At 49.6% G+C, this 21,424-nt stretch overlaps 6 protein-coding genes across 6 annotated transcripts; 3 read left to right on the top strand and 3 right to left on the bottom strand.

Moving 5' to 3' along the window:
• Positions 1–1,167: 1,167 nt before the first annotated feature.
• HOO65_040385 (putative WD repeat-containing protein) lies at positions 1,168–3,000 on the top strand (the record flags this gene model as incomplete). The annotated part of the gene is made up of 1 exon (XM_071000650.1): positions 1,168–3,000. The coding sequence occupies one exon, from the start codon at positions 1,168–1,170 to the stop codon at positions 2,998–3,000; it is 1,833 nt and encodes a 610-aa protein (XP_070859228.1).
• A 338-nt stretch (positions 3,001–3,338) lies between these two features.
• HOO65_040384 (uncharacterized protein) lies at positions 3,339–4,154 on the bottom strand (the record flags this gene model as incomplete). Its single annotated transcript, XM_071000649.1, has 1 exon — positions 3,339–4,154. One exon carries the CDS (start codon positions 4,152–4,154, stop codon positions 3,339–3,341), a length of 816 nt encoding a protein of 271 aa, XP_070859227.1.
• Positions 4,155–5,235: 1,081 nt separating this feature from the next.
• Positions 5,236–5,672, top strand: HOO65_040383 (uncharacterized protein; the record flags this gene model as incomplete). The annotated part of the gene is made up of 2 exons (XM_071003055.1): positions 5,236–5,305; positions 5,407–5,672. 2 exons carry the CDS (start codon positions 5,236–5,238, stop codon positions 5,670–5,672), a joined length of 336 nt encoding a protein of 111 aa, XP_070859226.1.
• Positions 5,673–5,755: 83 nt separating this feature from the next.
• HOO65_040382 (uncharacterized protein) lies at positions 5,756–6,834 on the top strand (the record flags this gene model as incomplete). The annotated part of the gene is made up of 2 exons (XM_071002916.1): positions 5,756–6,404; positions 6,452–6,834. The coding sequence occupies 2 exons, from the start codon at positions 5,756–5,758 to the stop codon at positions 6,832–6,834; spliced, it is 1,032 nt and encodes a 343-aa protein (XP_070859225.1).
• A 631-nt stretch (positions 6,835–7,465) lies between these two features.
• Positions 7,466–8,912, bottom strand: HOO65_040381 (uncharacterized protein; the record flags this gene model as incomplete). Its single annotated transcript, XM_071002813.1, has 2 exons — positions 7,466–8,397; positions 8,471–8,912. 2 exons carry the CDS (start codon positions 8,910–8,912, stop codon positions 7,466–7,468), a joined length of 1,374 nt encoding a protein of 457 aa, XP_070859224.1.
• Positions 8,913–15,607: 6,695 nt separating this feature from the next.
• Positions 15,608–15,841, bottom strand: HOO65_040380 (uncharacterized protein; the record flags this gene model as incomplete). The annotated part of the gene is made up of 1 exon (XM_071000648.1): positions 15,608–15,841. The coding sequence occupies one exon, from the start codon at positions 15,839–15,841 to the stop codon at positions 15,608–15,610; it is 234 nt and encodes a 77-aa protein (XP_070859223.1).
• Positions 15,842–21,424: the final 5,583 nt, after the last annotated feature.

Raw genomic sequence — 21,424 nt, 5'->3', positions numbered from 1 at the left:
GGGCCGTATTTTCCGAACATACGACCATAGCCTGCGGAAAATACGGGGTCCCGTCTGCTCCCCCTTAGTCAAGCCACAGAGCGCCGAACCAGTAGTATGGTGGGTGACCACATGCGAATCCTCGGTGTTGTATGTCTATTACTTTTTTTTGCTCTCTTATGAGGTGACAGCATTCTCTATCAAACCCGATGCCTCCTGAATCTCCCAACATACGATCATAGCTTGTAGAAAGCACGGGATCCCGTCCGCTCTCCCCTAGTTAACACACAGTATGGTTGACTTTCTCGTCGCTTGACGGGATTCCCAGACTGCACTGGAATCTGCTGTCTTGCCTCCATGATCTTCATGGCTTCAGGACACATAGCAGATTTTTCAGAGGATCGAATGGTTGTGGGGAAGTTGGGAGTCGTTTCCACTTCTGGGTTTAGGGTTTGTCTGGGGTTTTTGTCGGTGGGGAAAGGGGGATGTGAAAAATGGGAAAACCGAAGGTGTTGCAGCAGCCACGCATGGAAGGACAAAACCACTGTACTCCGCCGGGGCCTACCCCCCGTGCCGACAGCCGGGGGCCTTTTAGACTAGTTTTTACACGGGGCCTCCACCAACCAAAAATATCAGGTAACCAATCCTAGATCCCGACAGGTACGCCCTCGGGCCGCGCTATACAGAGACCCTCCTGGCTATATTGCTGGACCCTAAAAAGTCATAGGAGAAGGTTGAAGTCTATGCGTTCCTGTCACTGCGGACCGCCCGGGAGGTGCTCCCGGCCGGAAGGCCGTCGTATTACGGTGAAATAACTGTAGGTAGACGTTAAATAGAACATACATACATACATACATACTCCCCTAGTTAACCTACAAAGCGCTGGGCTAGTATTATGGTGGGTGACCACATGAGAATCCCCAGTGTTGTATGTGTTTTTTTTATCTCGACATTCGTCATCTTCTCTATCAGTAGACAGCTAAAATCTGTGACGCTTATCTCACCGCCTTGGCCCTGGGCAGAATTCGACTATTAGGTCAGAGACCCACAATAATTTACTTGCTTTATTCGGTTCTTGATCTTCGCTTTGTTCAGCTTCACCATCACACGTCTCTTTTTTTTTACAACGGAATATCTCTCCTCTTCATTTTATTCCTCCTGCTAATCCCCTGTCCCACAATCCTCACAATGAGCGACGACGACTTCGAAATTGAAACACCCGACTTAGCACCAGACGATCCGATGCGGGCGTTTCTGCCCAAGTCTTTTGGAAAACAGTCAAAGCAAGCAAACATTGCTGCGCAAATCGACCGTAGCAAGAGAACAACAGTAGCTGCAGAGCCCAAGAAGCCACAGACACAGGCTCTTGTTGGCTACGGCGATTCCGACTCAGGCGGAAGCTCCGACGATGATGACGACGGATACGGACCACAGCCTCAGCCGCAGAAACCAGTAACCAAGAGTGACGATTCCGACGATGATTCCGACGACGACGACGACGACGACGACGATGATGATGAGTTTCCAGTGTCGCACGAATTAGTCATCAAAACACATGAGCGCGCAGTCACTACAGTGTCCCTGGATCCAGCCGGTGGCCGCATGATAACAGCTTCGATGGATTGCACGATCCGTTTACACGACTTTGCCTCCATGACGCCAACGACCATTCGTGCTTTCCGAACGGTCGATCCCTGGGAGAGCAAAGCAAAAAGTAGCACCGCCGACTCGCATCCCATCTACCACGTCGAGTTCAATCCGTTGTCAGGTGGCATGTTCCTAGTGACTTCGGCGCATCCACAAGCCAAGCTGCTTTCTCGTGACGGTGACATTGTCACCGAATTCGTCAAGGGAGATATGTACCTACGCGATATGAATAACACAACTGGCCACATTTCAGAAATCACCACAGGCACATGGCATCCGACGGACCGAAATTTGTTTGTGACTGCAGGAACCGATAGTACTTTAAGAATCTGGGATGTCAACCACCGGCGCAAGCAAAAGGACATCATCGTGTGGAAGTCTAAGAGTGCAGTTCAAGCAGGGCGCATCAAAATGACAGCTGTTACCTGGGCAGCACCGCCATCAGGAGGGAATAGCGTGCTGGTAACCGCTGCCCTTGACGGTTCTTTAGCAGTGTACAATGGCAGCGGGCCGTTTTGGCGGGCTAGTGCAGAAATTCGCAATGCGCACGCAGCAGGCACTTGGACTAGTGGGGTTGACGTTTCCTCCGATGGCCGCATGGTCGTTACGCGCGGTGGTGACAACACTATCAAGCTATGGGACTTGCGCAAGTTTACCAAGCCCTTGGTCGAAACAGCCCACGAGTCAGCGAGCGAGGCCTATCCCATGTCCAACATCAAATACGCACCCAACTCGTCTGCAATAATAACTGGTTCTCCAAGTGGGAATCTCCACATCTTGAACCCTGCAAATCTAAAGCCAGAGCTCGTCACACCAGTCACGCCCGGTTCTGCCGTTATCACGGTCGACTGGCATCCCAAGATCAACCAGATCGTGACGACATCAGCCAATGCCGAGGTTCACGTATTGTACAACCCAGACATGTCTGCACGTGGCGCCGTCGAAGTCATGTCTCGTGCTCCCAAAAAGCGGCACATTGATGATGACCCTTCCCGTACCGTCGACCAAGCCATAGGTCTATCTGGAGACTCAATTGTCAACCCTAACGGCATTTTGCCAGGCACGCGCATACCAACCGGAGGCGGCAACAAGAACAGCAAGCACAAGGACCCACGCCGCCCGCAGATGCAAACAAAGACGCCGTTTATGAAAAGCCAGCCAGATGAAAAGCACATCTCGGAGAATATCCCACTAGCCAAAATGTTGCATGAGGACCCACGCGAGGCACTGCTCAAGTATGCCGAGGTTGCTAAGAAAGACCCTATGTTCACTAAAGCGTGGAATGAGACACAGCCCGAAACGCAGTATGCTGAATTAAGCGACCAGGAGGATAATGGAAACGAAGAGCCGCAACGGAAGCGGCTAAAGCAGTGATTTAACGCCCAGGCAAACGGAAACCGGGATTCTATAGTACTCACGATGTGATTTTATTCAACAAAATTGATAGAAATGCTGTGTTCAAGATGAAATGGCAAGATAAATACCCATGAATATCTGTTACTTTAAAACGCCATTACTGTACCGTCCTCCGTATTTAGCTTCATCTTCTTGCTTACGGTTCTGAAAGGTAGCCTCTTGACACGAGCCCGTAAACTAGTCGGTCCGCTTTCCGGCATTACAACCCCCGCCTCAAGTTCTCCAGCGCCTCTACGACCACTCGGGCTATATAGACAGGCTTCTTCTGTACGGCGACATCTTCGTGCAGAGGCCCACTACGGCTCTGCAGTCAGCTGTTCAAACGAACAGTACTCGAAGCCGGTTTGCGTGGCAGCTAGAGCAGAGACAGGAGCCTGAAGCAGGCTATCTAATGGCTCGACGCGCCGGTACTTTGGAGTGCGAAGCTTGCGATCACATGGAGAAACGTGAGCTTTCTTTGAAGAGGAGCGAGATCGGAAAAGTCGATGCATAGTCTTAGTTCGGTTGACGACCCACTGTAGTGAAGAGCTGCTTGGGCGCTGAAGAACGATTTGCGGCGCCAGGATTGAGGATCCAGACTGCGGGGGGGCTGGGGGATATTTCCATTTCTTTTCCTGGTGCAACAGAGGGCTTGCTGAAACGGCGCTCCCGGAATTTGCCTCATGAAGGTGACCAAATTTGGGCTTGTAGTTTGAGGTCCAGGTTGCATATTGTCTTTCATCTAGAGGAATTGGATGTCCCCCGGTGGTTCGTGTTGCCGACCCTGCTACAAAACGATCGGCACTTAGACGTGTGGCGTAACTTGTTTGTATTGGAGGGGCCGCAAAGGACCCAAGATGTCGAAGCAGCCCATCTAGCGGCACCTGGCGAGTCTGATCCACTGGCAAATCAAAGCTGTGCAGCTTTAATGAGGAAAGGGGGGGCAGAGGGTTGTGGAGCTGGAAACCCAGTATGGAAAACGACTCCGAGTCAATGGGGCTTGGTAGGTCATGTAGACTTCTAGCAGGGCTTTGACGTGCAAAATAGGCATCCTGAAACGAAGTAAAGAGACCTGGGCTCCAAGTATTAGGCCGTGTGTAGGCCTGGCGTTTTGGAGCATAGTCTGCTGTCATTGCAGATGGGCGAGAGGAGTCTGGCTTCAGTCTTGGAGGTATTGGACGTCGGGAGGATGGCTTTAATGAGCGCATATAATTAAGGGAAGCAGCTGCCGTATGGTCTGGGAGTTGTCGATGTATTGTGCGTGCGTATCTGTCTGGCTGATTGAACTCTGCTGCTGTCTTGGAATGATGCGACGCCACAGTTTCATATAATAGTGGCGATTCTTCTTCCTTTATAGAAATGAGTGACAATGGGCGAATCTTCCGTCGTTCGGAGGAAAACGAGGGGTGTTCTTGAGACCTGGCAGGAGTTTGGGGAAAGCATCGAAGATGGAGAGGGGCAGTACGCGGCCCACTTCCACGCAGCTCATAGTTAAGGCCATGTGATATGGGAGGTGAAAGTCCTGTAGCCATGGAAGTGTCCATAGAATAGAATGACGGTGGTAGTTCGGCGAGAGTGCGCAACTCAGCCAGCGCCCACCTAGTGAAAAGGAAAGTATGCAAGAGAAAGATAGAGGGGGAAATATGGGAGAAAAAAAAAGTTTGGAGGTAGGGGACAGTTGCTTTGTGCTCGCCGGGGTAGTTTAGCCTATCCCCAGGCAACTGCCTTATTCTGCATTGTAGAGTCGTGGTGCACTGTGGTTTAGCAAATGCTATCTGACGATACTTGGCATATCCGAAAGTTGGCGATATTCCCACATTCAGAAGGCGCAGATCAATATCAACAGGTACCTAGGTACAACCTTTGTAGTTTGCCTAAAAACGGTTATAGCTTAATGTTGTACAAAGGACCCTATCTTCTTACACAGATATACTCTCTTATCGATAAGAAGATAACAAAAATCGGTGACGTCACGTGGTAGCCCAATCTTGGCTCGGCGTTGCCCAGCAAGCAGAAAAGAGAAAAAACTTAAGTGAACAAATATCCACAGCCTAAAAAGACTTAATGTTCTCAATATTTGCTCAGAGCTCAAACCCCAGCAATAGCTAACACGGCGGGAGCCTTATCCATATATTGTCTCTGTTTTGCTCTGACAGCTTTTGTATTTTATCGTTATTTTTTTTAAACTTAAAAAAATTCTATCTCTTTAGAACCATGGCTAGGCCTCCCGAGGTTATCCGCATTAAGCGGAAAAGAGACGACGAGACGCCCTTGACATTTCTAGGTAGGACACACAAGCCCGCCCTCAACATTCCGTCTCGCTCCCCATTTAAAATAAACTTAATGCAAAGGCTTACCATCCGCTTGTCTGCTATGTTCTTATAGAGCTTGATACCGATGGTAACAAGCGGGCCCGTAGCGCTAGTAATTGGGTGTACAAGCGACGTATACCCATACCCAAAGCCCCTTTAGGAGCTTCGGCTGCTGGTCCCGGCGATCGTCCGGCCAGCAGTGCTTCTAATGTTCGGCCGCAAATTCAAGCCTCGGCCCCAGGCGACGAGCTGCGCTGGGAGAAGCAACTTCAATCCGGCGGTGCCCCTACGACGTCAGCAGCGCCCCCCGCAATGAGAAGACCAACGACGACGGAGTAGACGAACTCCAGCGAACCTTTCACATATCCAAGGCAGATACAGAGCGGCTGCAGTCGTACCCCTCGCAATCTTCGCTATCGAGCATGACCGCCAAGCGGCGGCGTAATACGGTTGTGTTCGTTGAGAGAAACATGAAGAAAATGCGTGCTGTTGATGGGGCAGGCTCGGGCATGGCATCGCCGCTAGGCTCGCCTCTCTCACTGCACATCGACGACCAAAGCGGCGTTGATGTGCCTGTGCCGGCGACTCCGTCAACGCAGCAGAGACGGCCACTAGCAATCCCTCATGGCCGGCGGCCGCCAGTCGAAAGGCCGATTGTGCAGGTGCATGACATGGATAAGATGGCATCGGTTATGGATGCCTGGGCCCGTGAGGTCGTGGCACCCACAGAGCCCCAGGCCGAGCCTCCCTCCAATGCAGCCCCGAAGCATAAAGGCCCGGTTTCCCGTTACAAGCCTAAGCCTAAGCCCAAGCCTGCCGCCTCTGTTCGTTCTGCTGCTGCTGTTCCTACACCTGTCACTACTTCCATAACACTGCCCACTGCCCCAGACGACGATGATAGCGACTATGTCGAGGAGGAATACCACATTATGGACCCTCGGGCAGTGCCAACGGACGTGCCCCGGCACTTGATTGGGCGACTGGTTATCGATCAGGACGAGCAGGAGTATTTCTATGAGGACCGCAACACGCAGATGCTCGGATACGAGTCTGACGAATCTGACGAAAATGGTAAGCAAAAGATAACGACGCGGGAATATAATTAAATGTGGAGAAAGGGAAATGGCAGTCTGCCAAACACACATGCAACACAACGCTAACTTTTACGTCTGGCCCCCCTTCAGCCGAGAACCACTATGGCAACGACTATCCCGATCAGGAGCTTGAATCTGACTCGGACTTGGGCAATGGCAACGACCGCATCTGGGGCATTGACGCTGGCATTAACGGCGACGCTGACGGCATTGATGACAGTGATGACATAGCCATGTCTGACTATGAAGATGACAACTGGATGGATGTGCATGCGGGGGGCATTGGCGGAGGAGGGTCGAACAACAGTGAGACAGGGAAAGAGGGAAATCACGAAGATATGGATGCCAAGCTCCTAGAGCGCATTCGCCGATTTAATGCGGGAGTCAACAGACATGGAGGGTACTGAGATGTCAGAGTACTAGGGATTGGACACAATTTACGGGTGACTTGCAACTCCCGGCAAGACAAGAAATTTTTGAATAAATAACCTAATAGTATTTTGGTGCAGCTGGAGATGGAGAAAAAGAAAAAAAGAAAAAAAGAAAGAAAGAATAAAGGGGAGATGATCACGTAGGGCCCAAAAACGCCTCTGCGATGCCCTCCCTCTCCCAAAGAACAAAAGGAAACAAACAATGTGACTGGGGACAGAGAAGAAGTAATGAAAAGAAAAGAAAAGAAAAGCGAGAAACTGCTTGTAGACGGTAACAGTACCTTCATGGGAATCATACAAACAGAGGGCGAATATAGATAGGACAAGCTGCATGGCAGCCATCTTATATATGTGCTCGCGCCCTCTGAGCCAAGGAGAGCAAAACAAGTAACAGAAAACAGGAACCAAAAAAACAAAAGCTAATCAAATATCCCAGCCACCATGACAGGTTCTGTCCAAAACAGACGAAAGTTGAAAGCGACCAAGAGAAATCAAGAATGTGAACAAAGAAGAGAAAAACAAGAAGATGGAAGAAAAGGAAAAGGAAAAGGAAAAGAGACAATTACCCCCCCCGCCACCAGGACTCCCTCGTTTAGTACATGCCTACCTACGTCTGCGCACCCGGGCTAGAGAGAGGACTCGGGAGAGAGTCCATGGCCCGTTGGCGTTGTCTGGCCTGCATTCTCTGCTTTTTCTGGCGCATGCCAATATCCCAAATGCGCTCCTTATCGGCATCGTCCACCCACGAGTAGCCAATGGCAGCATCTGGGTAGCGGTCCAGAAGGCCAATTTTGTCTCCCTGCGAGCGGATGGGGAAGCTAGATGTCTCAAAACGCTCAGTGGTTGGGTTGTAGATGAGATTCCCGTCCTTGTCGGTGCAAGGAAAGACCTTGTTTTCACGGTACATGACGCCCTGGAGGCCAGCGGTACCGCGGTTTTGGTCTGAGGGGAACAGCTTGTTGTAGCGGTCCAAGGTTTCGTTCCAGCTCAGCTTTTTGTCAATAAAGGTATACAGGCAAAAGTGGATCTGCTCCGGCGTGTACTCCTTGTTGTACCGGGGCTTAGAGCCACGCTGCTCTCGAGAGTGTGAGTGTTGTCTCTGCGAGGGCGGCGCACCAGAGGCCGCGTAGCTGGGCTGGGAGAAGTTGGGGGGGTGGGCCACGCCGTTATTATGGTAAGGGTGTTTCTGGTATTGGTAGTGGGCAGTCTGGTGATACTGTTGCTGGCCCTGTTGCTGGCCCTGTTGCTGCTGGTTCTGCTCCAGGTACCGGTGGTACATGGGGTGCTTTGGGTGATCCGGAGGAAGAGACTGTCCAAACGAGACGTACTTGCCGGCCTGGGGGCAATTGGCGGCGACGAAACTGGAATCAGGCGCAGAGGGAGGGTATGAGTAGCGGGGGGCAGCAGCAGCCGCATGAGGGTGGCCGTATGATGAGGGGGGGATGCTATCGCCGTGGGAATAGCCAGGACGAGGTGCAGAGAAGGACATGGACTTGTCCACCTTGTCCAGAAGATTTTTGCAGGACGGAAGAGAAACAGCTGTGGTGGGCAAGGTGTCAGCCAGCGGAGCCCGGCGTTGTGGAAGGTGAGGGCCAGCCAGTACAGTACTTACAGTTTGTATGCGATTTAGAGTGCTCGCCTGCGTGGGCGATTGCCTGCGACTCAGCTGTGGGGAAGTACGAGGTTGAGGAGTGGTTCACCGACGACAAGTTGTAGCGAGGTGACACAGACGGAGAGTGTGAGTTTTCGGTGGAAATAGCGGAGGCGGACGAGTTAGCCCGTGCAGTAGCAGTATCTCGGCCAGTGAGAAAGTCAACACTGTTACGAGGGTCGTTGTTTTTAGCCTTGAGACTTGGGTGGAACTGGGGTTTATGGTGATTATGGGACGGGGCTTGCTGATGGTGTTGAAGAGGGGTCTGATGATAGTAAGAATGCTCGTGGTGCGAGTGCTGGAGAGCTTGGTGGTGATCTGGAAGATCGTGGAAAGAGTCATGTGGGCGGGAGTCAGAGTGGTAAGCCGAGCGGCTCTGGTATTCAGGACGAGTGGGTTGCATGGTGAGAGCAAGTAATTAGTGGTGCAAGCAGGGTGTTGAAGCTTGACGAAGAAAAGAGAGGAGAGGGTAGAGTATGTTGGAGGGAGGGGGGGGGGGGGAGGACAGATGGGAGATGATGAAGAGAGAGAGAGAGAGAGAAGAGAGAAAGAGAGAGGGTGTTATATGTATATATATATGTGTGTGTGTATGTATAATAGTTAAAGCCGGATGAGCTTAAGAAGGACTAAGGCATGCAGTATCAATGTCTTTGTTTTGCTCACAAGACTCAAGGCTTAGATTTGCGTATAAAAGCGAGAGAGCAGGCGTCAAGGAATATAAGACAAAGAACTGCAAGACAGTATGCAGGACCAGGAGAAGAGAAAAGAAAGAAGAAAAGATGAGAAGACGAGAAGACAAGAAGACAGGAAAAGAAAAGGCCAAAAAAATATATATTTAAGCAGATGCGAATAACAGTTTGTCTGCCAGGGAGAAAAGGAGGAGAGTCCAGAAGGAGAGCAGAAGAGAAGAAGAAGAAGAAGAAAAAAGTACCTGGCAAGCAAAGTACTCGAGCTCAAGGCGTATTAGAGGCCGTGAGTGAGAGGTTGCAGTGCAGAGGGTAGCCAACACGATGAAGAGAAGCGGCGAGGCGACGGGCAGGGTTTTTTTTCTCTTTTTTTTTCTTTCTTTTTTTTTTGTTCTTTTCTTTTTCTAGACCTGCCACAGATGGGAGAGGACGAGACGAAAAGAGCAAGAGCGGCCGTAACAGAATGGGGCTGCGATGCAGTAGCAAGCAAGAAGAGTAGAGAGGCAGGAGAGGCAGGAGAGGCAGGAGAGGCAGCAAGAGAGGTTCTCGGGACAGCAAGAATAAGAATATAGAGACGAGGTCGAGTGGCAGTTGGGGTGAGGTTGAAGGAGAGAGAAAAAAGCATCACCAACGGGGGCGGGTAGTGGTCTAGACTTTATATATGTGGGAACCCCAGAGGTTGAAGGCAGGCGACGGCTAGGAGAAAAGAAAAGAGCCAAACCCAGCGTGGTGAGCTTAGCTTCCAGGGTAAAATGGCAAGAAGCACTCTTAGTTTGCTCTTTTTCTTCTTCTATAGTCAGCTGTATGAGCTAAAGCTAGTAATAGATAAATTTGGATGAAGCAAGTGCCCAAAAAGGAACTCGGAAGAGCAAGGAAGGAGCCACGACGTGACAGCTATAAAATAGATTAAATCGATGAATTAATGGAAGAACTCCAGGGAAGGAAAGAGGGATAAAAACGGAAAAAAAAGAAAAAGAAAAAAAGGAAAAAAAGGAAAAAAAAAAAAAAAAAAAGAAAAAAAGAAAAAAAGCACAAAACCACATGTGCTAGTTGGCAGAGAGCCCTACAACATCAGCCGGGAGTCGAGGGAAAACCAGGCGATCAGGGAAAAGCAAAGCAAGAAGAAAACGGCGGCAGGGACAGTCCTCAGCGTTTGCTACTTGCTGCTAGCTGCCTCTACTCGCACAGAATTGTGCCTGTTGTTGTATGTGTCTGGAGCAAGTAACACGATGTGGGGGTGTGGGGAATAGCAGAGACAGACACAGAGCAGAAGACACAGTAGGTCAACAAGAGAAGAATTATAATTGACAGGGGTCTGGCTACAGAGTACCATGGGTGGGATGGGGTGCAACGATGGGGGAGGGGGTGGTGTTTCTTTCCCTACGCAGGGGGTGAGTCTAGTCTGGCTTTACCTCCCTTCCCCCCCAGTTTAATGCGAGTCCAACCAACACTTGTTGAGCTTCCTTGCATGGCGGACTTTTTTTCTTTTTTTTTTTTCTTTTATCTTTTTTTTGTTTCTTCGTTTATTTTATGTATTTTTGCTGCTCGTCCTCTTGGAGCTTATTGCTATTGCTACGGCCCTCAAGAGCATGGCTGCTTGCTTCCTTTTCTTCTATTCAGGCCACCGACAGCTTCAGAGGCCGAGAAAAGAGCGACGTGGAAACCGAGACTTGCTTGTGGCGTATGGGACCTTCCAGACTCGGAGCTGCTTCCTCTGCCCTCCCACGAAGACAGACGAAGAAACCCACGGCAAACATCGCCAGGCGCTGAAGCGGGCTCGACATCGGCGCAGCTTGGAGTGCCTGGATGTCTGCTTGCCCAGGGCCGCCGCCGGTTTATGCTGCGATGGGATGGGCCACCGTGCGTAGCTGTTTGTTTGCCTGTCTGTTTGCATCGTACGGGATGGGATCACTGTATGGGAGCAAGCAAACGTCGGCCAAGGAAGGAACTTGTAGCTTTGCCGTGGGCTGTAGTTTGTGGAAGGCCAGAGAGGCGAGGGCGGGAGCGGGAAGCAAGCGTCCAGACAGAGGGGGCGCAAGAGCAAGAGGAAACGGGTGAGAAGGGCTGGACGGAGGAGGAGGAGGGGTGTGAAACCCGTCGGCCTCGACTCTTTTTCATGGCAAAAAAGGGAAAGGGAAAAGGGAAAAAGGAAAAAGCAAAAATTAATAGAAATAAAAAGGAAAAAAAGAAAAGAAAATGGACACTAAGGAAAGAAGGAAAAGAAAATAGAAAAAAAAAACAGAAAAAAGAAAGAAGCAAAAAAAAAGCAAAAAAAAAAAGAAAAATTAGAATTAAAGTATTCGATAATCCAGTCTAACCCCGCCAAAAATGGCAATTGCAGCGAGTCCGCCCATACACCGGCTCTGGTCTTGCAAGTAGGTACGGGTAAACGTAAACGTAAACGTACCTTCCTTTAGTCATCGTGTTATGTAGTTTCTTTTTCGGCGTGTATCCTGAACAGCGTGCAGCCTCTCTCGCAAGCCCCCCCCCCCCCCCCCCCCAGAGCCCCAGAGGTCTCAAAAGCCCTGCTTCCACCATTGCTTCCACTTCCATCCAAGCCCCTCTGATCTTCAACCCTGTCATCTTCTCTCTTCCTTCATCGCGCAATATCCTGTTTTCCTGTTTTATCCTCTCTTCTTTTATCTCTTGATCCAACTTGCCATCGATCCCTCACTCCAACCCACTCTCAGCCTTGGCCTTGACGCCCTGCATTGTGCTGCTGCTACTGCTGCTGCCGTCCGTCCAGTCACTTGAAAAGCTTCCCTCACATGTTCGCAATACGAATACTGACTGACTGACGTGGACGTACATTGCAAATTCCCTCATTGCATGTAAATCTCGGTGGCTACTGACATGCCCGTCATCTTCCTCCCACTGCTACTTGCCTTTGTCATCACAATCAAACGTTGTCTTTGTTGATACTAACTTGGGCTGCCGCCTGCACCTTCAGTATGCAATGAGATTTCAGCTCCATTCAAGTGTGTGCAGCTCTCCCATTGATAGCAGGCAAATATGACGGAAGGGCAGCAAAAAGGGCCCAGGAGAGAAGAGAAGAGAAAAAAAGAAAAAGCAAAGAAAAGCAGGTAAGAGCAAGCACAATACGACGGCGGTAAGGATCTAGACCAATATCATAGTCCCAAAACAACCCACCCAAACAGCCAGTATCAAAGTAGGGGCCTAAGAACAGTTGTGGATAAAATAGATGCGAGACATCAATGTGCTTGCGTGAGGTCGGGGGTGTGTTGAGGTGGAAGTCGAGAGGGCAGGGGGCGTTTAAGGTCGGGGATCGACGACATGCTACCGTATCTCAAAACAAGACCAAGGATTTTCAAGCTCCCAGCTCCACTATACTCTGGTCTTGTGTGTTTTTTTGGTTGTTTTTGTCCCTTGGTTTCTTGCGTGACTACTGTCTATAGAAGTGTTCTGATATGTCCCCTCCTCCGACACACCGGGTGCTTCCTGTAATCAGAGCCCTTGCCCAGCGAGCGAGGTCTCCTGCCTGCTGCTGCGAGGTCTCCTGCCCAGCGAGCGTGGTCTCCTGTCTACTGATGCGAAGTCTCGTTCTATCCTCGCCCTCGCCCTCGCCCTCTTCTCTTCTCGTCCCCTCCTCCTCTCGTCCCCTCCTGCTCCTCTCCTCTTCTCTTCTCCTCCTCCCCTCCCCTCCCTCCCTTATTCGCCCAAGACCCCCCTCGTCTATTCTGCCCATATTCTTTCTTTCCCACTCTGCTCCCAGAGTTTGCCAGCTTCCAAGCACCGCCCGCTCCTTGCTTTTGCCTTTTGGCCCTCGTCTGTGCTTCGGACCATCAGCATCTGACAAATTTCCCAGTCTTGGGTGTTGTTCCAAAGTCCCTTCTGTCTCCTTCGTTCCCTTTTTTCCTGCTTGTAAATCTCCGCATCTTACTGCAGTCTTCACCCTTCCTTCACCCATCGTCCAGAAAGCTTTTTTTTTTTTTTTTTTTTTTTTTTTTTCTTTTCGCCTCTTGCTCCTTCCTTCCTTCCTTCCTTGTCTCTGCGCCTTTGTGTCTTGCCGCCTTGCCTTCTGGCTGATTGACTTGGGGGGCGTATTCTTCATCCTGTCGTTTATTTTCCTTGTTCTTCATTTTCGTCATTAGCTTGTTTGTGTTCTATTTCTTGTCAGATTGTCTTTTTCGTCCCTCTTTCTTTCTCCCCAACGTGTCAGCTTCAGAGAGCGCCAGGCACGTCAACAAGCCATCATGGTTTAGCTTAGTGCCCTGTACGGATGCAGTGTCAGTGTTGTAGTACAGCAGCCAAGTCAAGTAGCGAGCCTGTTCTGTGCCGTTCGGATTGGCTGTAGAACCAAACTTGTCTCACTCACCACCAACTACATGTTTGGCTGTTGTCTCTTTGCCAAGACAGCCGGGCCAAGCACACACAAACACTCACTCATTCACTCACTCACTCACTCACTCACACACACACACACACACACACACACACACAGCCCTTAACCATCTGCTCTCCCTGTATGCTGTAAGCACTAAGCACTAAGCGCACAAGGGAAAATGAAAAACAAAAATAAACATAAAAATAAAAACACAAGCAAAAGGAATATTTGGCCAGCAGAAGACAGCCTCCAATCCTTCCTCCCAGGAGGTTGAAACTAAGGTCTAGCTAGCATAAACTTTACTTGGTCTAAGCTAAGACTCAAGGCCAGCCCTGTTTTTAACCCTAGGCCTTAACCAACCCTACTATACGTTGAGCGGCTCAAGTTGCCCTTTAGTCCGCGGAAGACTAATTTGCTCTATTTTTGCTCTCCTTTGTTTCGAGAGACAAACAAGACGTACAAAACAAAGTTTTATTTTTGCCCCTTCTTCCCCTCTAACTTTGTTCCGGAAGCCTTTTTGGTACGTAGCCAGGCCCATGTTTAATATATATTTCCCGACCCTACATCTCTATGGGGGTTGTGCTTGCTGTGCATGTTGTGTGCACATGTAACAAAGCTCGTGAAGCCTGAGTCTGAGCCACATATCAAGACCTGGTCTACCGTTGTTCCTTTCCTTTCTTTTTTGGTTTGTTTGTTTGGGGGGTTTTTTTTTCTTCTCTTTTCTTTTCTTGTCTTCGATTCTTGCCGCAAGCTAAATTTGGGTCTACGACGAGAACGAGGAAGCCGGTAGCGACGGACAAGGGACGCCTTTTGCTATTGAAGCAGCATTTCATATATTACCACACAGGTGCGCGCTGCTTATTGCTTCCTCACTTGCAATATAGAACTAGGGGGGCATTGAATGCCTTATGTCACGGCTTTTGGTCCTAGTCGTTTTTTTTTTTTTTTTTTTTTTTTTTTTTTTTTTTTCCCCTTTACTCGGGTTGGCCTTGGGCCTTTGGCCTCTGCCCTTGACGTATGGTTGCTTTTGCAACCCACGCAAACATACACAAACATGAAAGCTTAAAACAAGCATAATGGCTTCGTGAAGAGAGCGAACGAGCAAGAGGGAAGGAGAGAATAGCATATGGGAATAAGAAGGGAATTATGAGAACGAGGAAGCAGCAAGGAAAAGAAAAAACAGGAACGTAAGGAGATATTAATCGTCAAGGAGCAGCAGGAAGAAGGAGGGGGGGGGGGTAGGGCGCGCTTTGTGGAGTTCTGGTCGTCTGTGCTGCTATAGCTATTATGTCAGAAGACATTGTGATATTGCGAAAAAGACAAAAAAGAAACAAAAAGAAATGATGCTTGTCTGACGGAGGCAAGCATCAAGAAACAGACCACAAAAGAAGCAGAGTGAGGAGACTGCTAAATATAAGCCACCCTCGAGACCTCTGTCATTAGCCCCCTTTTTGCTGCATTGGGTGCTTGGTGTGCGAGTGTATGAGAGCGAGAGCAGAGTCGAAGAAGAGCGAAAGACGAGGAGGAGGAGGAGGAGGAGTATGGCCGCACACAAAGAGGCAAAACAGCAGGGGGAGAGAGGGGAGAGGTGCCAACGAACGAGATTGTGCGACGAGTCAAAATCTACGGCGATACCAAGGGCACAAGGCACAACGGCCGTAAAGGCACCGCCAGACCCTAAGGCCGCAATGCTGAGCGACCCGCGAATCATATGGGGCGGCGTGTGATGATATTGATATTGATAAGCGCTGCAATAAGGCTTTTGGTGTTGCGGTGTTCTCCAAGAAGCTTAGAAGCAGGAGGAGAAGGAAAGGGATGGAAAGAGAGAGAGGTGGAACTGGGCCATCTAGGGAGAAAAGAAAAAAAAGAAAAAAAAAGAAAAAAAAAAAGAAAAAAATAAGAAAAATAAGAAAAATAAGAAAAATAAGAAAAAAAAGAAAAAAAAGAAAAAAAAAAACGTTGCCTTGGCTCCTTCCTTTTTTTTTTTCTACTTGTCTTGTCGTTGTGGGTCCTTGCTGCTGCCTTCCTGCTGCTCTTCGGCCTTGCTTTCCACATTCCTTCAATTTCTTATTCTTCCTTTGTGCTGTCGCCGCCTTCTGCCGTGACTAAGAGAAATGGGCTTCTCAGACCAGGCAAAACAGGGTGCAGCAAAGTGTGTCTTTGCAGGCAGGGGGTGTATGAAAGCCGCGGAGTGCTTTGGCAAAAGCCCAAGTTGCTGCCCTGGGGGCTGCTATGAATGGTGGCAGCGGTGGCAGCGGTGGCAGCGGTGGCAATGCTGGTGGTGGTGGTGGTGTATGGCATGTTGAAGCCCTGTAAAAACGAAAATGGCAACATCGCGGCAAAGAGAAACTGCTTCTTTCATGCTGCTCCTGCCAAAACAAAACACAGTACGAACTTTGCAGCATGTCTTTCGACTTTTGACACTGCTTGGGACTGCTCTCACTTCCCCCCTTTTCTGCTTCTGGCAATCGTTTTAATACCTCGCTTGTGTGCGTGCTCCACCTATCCCATTGAGCTTGGCCAGGCCAGGCCAGGCCAGGCCAGAGCAGCAGGCCAGAGTAGCAGGCCAGGCCACGGCGCGCTTTCTTGCTATCTCGACCCGTCACTTTGGTAACAAAGAAAACCGAGACCCATGGAGTCTCGACTTCCCCCTCTTTTTTGCCTTCTTTCTTGGCCAACATATCTTGCTTTTTCGCTCTTTCGGCATTAATCTTGAGGATTGATCCCTCCCTCTGTGCTCCGCGGAGTTTAAGCAGGCATGTAGAGCAAAAGGCAAAAGAAGAAGCAGGAGGGGAAGCTGAGGAAGCTGAATAGAGGGAAAAAAAGGATGGGAAGAGGAAGAGAGGAAAAGAAGCAGAAGGGAGAGAGAGAGAGCGGGCGAGAGACAGCGAAGAGCAAACGCCGAGATACAGACATGTCCCAAAGCCAAGTCATGTGTCGCTCCCTGTCACTCGGAGGCTTGCTATCCACCCCCCCTCCCCCATGGCTAACACTTTCCCGAGGCATAAACAAGCTACTGGCAGTGGTGCAGGGCCTTCCCGGCTCCTCCTTGTGAGTTGCTTTCTCTGGCCGAGACTCGTGCCCTCTTCTTCTTCTTCTTCTTTCTTTCACCAAGACTCTTTTGAGTGCCCTTCCTTTTTTTTTTTTTTTTTTTTCTTTCGTTTCTTCTTTCCCTTCCCTCTGTAACACAAGCATTAACTTGCTTAATCTGTGCCCCATGGCAAAAGCCAACCTAAACCGTCCCGAGCAGACGCAAGGCTGAGGGCGCCCTGAAATCCACCGGGGTTAAAAAAGGTGTGTGTACTACAGCGGCTATAACGACCTATAAGGATCTTTGGGCGCTACAGGTACCGAGTACACACTACAAGCCATAAGAAGCACGAACATGCACTGCAAAAGTAAGTACCGATACTTGTAGTACGGCCTGGGATATTCGCTCCCTTGGTATGATGTGACAAACGTTAAAGAGCAACCAAGCAACAGCGGGTAGGGCCGCAGCAAGCCGCGACCAGCTCGAACTATGTAGTGACGTGTTTGCGGTGGTGGGGTGATACTCAGGATCGTCAAGCGTATATGCTGCTGTGCTGGGCTTGTCACGCAGACCGGTCCGGACAGTTTGGCCTCGTTCTGGATACACTCCCGGCTGTGGCTGCTGCCCTTCCCTCCCTTGGTGACTCGGTCGGTGCCCTTTGCCCCTCTTCTCCGCTGCTTTGCGGTGTGCTTGTGTTTGCTCCCTGCGCCATCAGCTCATTCCCAAAACAGGAAAGCAAGAGGAGAAAAAGAAGAGAAGAGAAAGGAGGGGGGGGGGGGGGGGAATAAACAGAGAAAGAAATATATGTACACACATATTTATACACCACACAAACAGGTGCAAAAGTATGTGGCATAGGCCGACGACAAGAGCCTGGGGTGCGTCTGGGATGAGGAGCTGCACATCGGTAAACCAAATACAGTCAATATCACATCGTATTCTACTACTTGAGGGCGAAGTTGGATGGCGCCTGACTAGACCTTGGCCAGGGGGCTATTCCCTAAAACGACCCTTTGGTTCCTCGTTGCTGTTCGTCTGCATTCTAGTTTGCAAGCTAGCAGGCGTAGGGAAAAAAGAAAAAAGAGAAAAAAAAAAAAAAAGAAAAAGACGCAACTAAGGGAAAAAAAGGAAAGAAAGAAAGATGTGCTCGGACCCCAGGCCACGGCTTCTAGCGATCTTCTCTGGCTTCTTCGACGCCCGCTGCTACCTTGGTATACTGCTGGCCATGGACTTTCACACTAGTAAATCTTGTTTTGTGCTCTTATCAGCGAAGCAGCAGCCCATCACAAGGCCACGAATCGTACATGCGGACATATACGTACGTACGCACCTACATACATACATACACAATAAATCCACGCCGCTCCATCACTTATCAATGCATGCAACTGGCATTGCAGCAAAAAGCCGTTGCATGCCGCCGGTCAGGCGAGTCAGGGAGACAGGCACTTTACGTGATTTCTTTTTTTTTTTTTTTTTTTTTTTCCTTTTTCTGCGTATCTTGTAGCTGATTTTTTTTGGTCGCTTGTGCTTTTGGTGAGTAGCAATTAGCGGGCCGTCCGGAGATTCAGGCAGCCTCCAAAGAGGAGAAAAGACGGGAGAAGAGGAAAAGAGAGTGAGAAGCCACATCCAGGGCGAGTGTGAGTGTGTGCTCGTCATAGCCATAGCAGTGTTGGCGGAGCCAGAGCCCAATAGGAGAGCTGCAGGCGATGGAGAACAGCCCCGGACCTGGGCAGTTGAAGATAGAGGCGAGTGGGTGGAGAGGAGAGTACAAGGTACTTTGCTAAGCGCCGATTTGGAATCATGTTTTTTTAAATTTAAATTTAAATTTAAATTTAATTTCTACTTTTCCCTTTTTCTTGCTGTAACTTCGCCTCGAAGCCCGAAATCTTGGCACTTGAAAGCGACTTTGTCACTGAAAGTCACTTTGTCACTGAAAGCCACTTTGTCACTGAAAGCCACTTTGTCACTTTGTCACTTTCTTGCAGCCACAAAACCAGGAAAGACAGGCGAAAGTGTGGGTGGGCTACTTGCCTTACTGCTTGTCCGTTTCTCCGTTCCCATCTTTCCGTGTCCTTTGCTTCCTTTTTCTTGCCTGCCTAAACTCTTTCTCTACCCCTAATTTCTCTAGTTCTCTAGTTCTACCGTCCGACCCCTCCCCCGAAAGTTTATCGTGGGTCTCGGGCCCCGCAATGAGCTGTGATGTGCCCCCGCTTCCTTCCCGCTGTGTCGGGACTTGAACTAGCCAATCAGAGGCAATCTTCATTCGTTTGCCGGAAGAAGTGCAAGGAATCTTGTTTTTTGCTTGGTGCGAATTGGCAAGGGTAGAGAAAGAACGACAGCAGAAAGGAGAAAGAACCTAAAAGAATTAGTACAAGTGACAACTAGGGAAGGCGAGGAACGGGGGAAAAGGGAAAAGAAAAAAAAAAAAAAAAGAAAAGATTACATGGGTCTCATACTCGCATCAGCCAGAGACCCCCCCCCCCCCCATACGCACTTCCATATCGCAAATGCGTTTTTTCTCGCATCTTTCCTGCACATTTCACAGCCTGCAGCTACAGTCGTGTCTCGGGCAATCATTGCGTGCTGCGTGCTGTGTGCTGCCTGCGTGCTTCGTGCTTGTCTTCCAGGCCCCTCCCTTTTTTGCTGCTCTGCTTTCTTTCTTTCTTCTTTTCCGCCACAGAAAAGCGAAGAGCAAAAGCCACGGCGGTATCGAGACTGTAGCAACAGCTCAATCAACAGTCAACAGCCCAATGCTGCTGCTGCTGTTGGGCCAGACACCATGCCGCGCTCTGCTCCCTCTCCCCCATGTAGTAGTAGCTTGCCCCTCGCTTGCGCTCCTCCCAGAGAGCTCTCTTATCGCTAGCTGACGCTGTTTTCTCTTTTTTTTTTTTTTTTTTTTTTTTTTCACATTGCACGCGTAGTCTCTGCCCTCCCTTTCTGTCCGTCCTGCTCCCATCTTGCGTGTGCACGTATTTACGGTGCGCTGTATTGCCCTCCCATGTGTGTACACACTGTAAGTGGCCCCTTTGCTATCTATTATCACCGAAGTGGCTGACAGAGATGCGACCAGCCTCCGTCGCTTTATGCACGCACGCATGAGCTGCAGTATCGAGATCGCAAACGCTGAGATTACAGCTGGGTAGCTACATACGTGTACACACAGATGCACATTCAGATGCACATTCAGATGCACATTCAGATGCACATTCAGATGCACATTCAAATGCATATTCAAATGCATATTCACATACACATACACACACACACACACACACACACACACACACACACACACACACACACACACACACACACACACATCCACATCCACATACACATACACATACAAATACAAAGTACAGCCGACAACATGATGATGCCATGCCATGCCATCGTCATATGTCCCACCACCACCACCACCACCCACAGCTTCCCGAATACGGCTGCTTGTCTAGGGAGAAAACAATAAACGTAAAAATAAAAAATAAGAAGAGGCGAAGAACACAGACTCATACCCGAACCTGGCACATGATTCAGCAATAAGAGAACGACGATAAAGACAGAAGAAGAAAAAAAAAAAAAAAAAAAAAAAAGCAAAAAAAGGGCTGTACTCGTACCGCATGCATGTATGCGTCCATTCAGAGACAGAGCCAAAGCATCCCGCGTGTCCACCGAATGCAAGCGTGTGGATACTTGCACATACAAGCCTAGCAACGGGGTGACGTTCTACAGCTCGTAAGCGTCATATTCGCCCACGGCCAAGGCCAATGGCAAACAAGGAAAGGCAGATGATACGGGGAGCCAATCCGGTTGTGCTGTATGCCCAGACAGACAGTCAGTCAGTCAGTCAGTCAGTCGCAAGGCGCACAATATGTACATATACATATGCCAGTCGAACTCCTCTTCGTTGTTTGTTGTCCGGGTGCTGAACTGTATTACAAGTATAATTGCACTGACAGGACAGGACCAGACTGCGACCGTTCCCTTTTCATTTTCTTACTTATCCTTTTCCTCGTCCCCCCAATTCTAATCGGTGCTGTCCAATCAGGCCTGGCCAGGCTGCTTTTCCCGTTTCCGTCAGCTGCTTTAAACACAAGGTCAACCAAGAGCCTGCCTACCCTACCCCGTGCAGTTGCATGTATCAATGCTGTGCATAACAATAAAGGAAATGCACAGCAAAAGGGTAAGATTAGCTGTAGGGGGGGGGAGGAGGAGGAGGAGGAGGAGGGGAGCAGGCCCGTCTGACAAAAAGAAAACATAAACTGCTCTGGGAGAAGAAGAGGGGCAGGAGAAAGAAGAAAAGAAGACTGACTGTAGCGTGAGCATGGAAAAAGGACCCGGGTTGGAGAGAGCGAAGACTGGAATTAGCTCACACAACATAGCCGCAGGAAGGAGGCAGATGGGTTTTTGCTGCCTCAGCTGTGTAGGGGCCTAGGGGGCGCTTGGCTTTGGCTTTGGCTTTGGCTTTGGCTTTGTTAGGGCTATCTACAAACCCTTGTTTTGTAGCCATGCTCTAGCTATTTGCTGTTTTTTTTCTTTTCTCTTCAACTGCTCTTCATCGCAGTCCTTCACTGCACAGCACAAGTCCGCAGCACGCCTCGTCATCTCCGTCCTGTTTGATCATCAGCCTAACCAGGGAAGACATGCAGAATCAATGTTGTCTGTCCTATGGCCCTGTCTCTCAAAAGGAGTGCCTGTCCTTGAAACTGCTGTTGAAGCGCACAAACCACAGCAAAGTACAATGCAAGCCAAGATATTCGGACTTTTCCCGTTATCCACATCCACCCTCGCTCTCTTCCCACTGCTCTTGTCGCTTAGCCCTTCCTCGCCTCGTCCCTGTCACAGGCTAG

The sequence above is a fragment of the Ceratocystis lukuohia genome (assembly GCF_044167205.1).
Source record: "Ceratocystis lukuohia strain C4212 chromosome Unknown Supercontig4_pilon, whole genome shotgun sequence".
Lineage (NCBI taxonomy): Eukaryota > Fungi > Ascomycota > Sordariomycetes > Microascales > Ceratocystidaceae > Ceratocystis > Ceratocystis lukuohia.
Note: the sequence above shows the minus strand (reverse complement) of the source record. Positions and strands in the feature narration are given on the sequence as shown.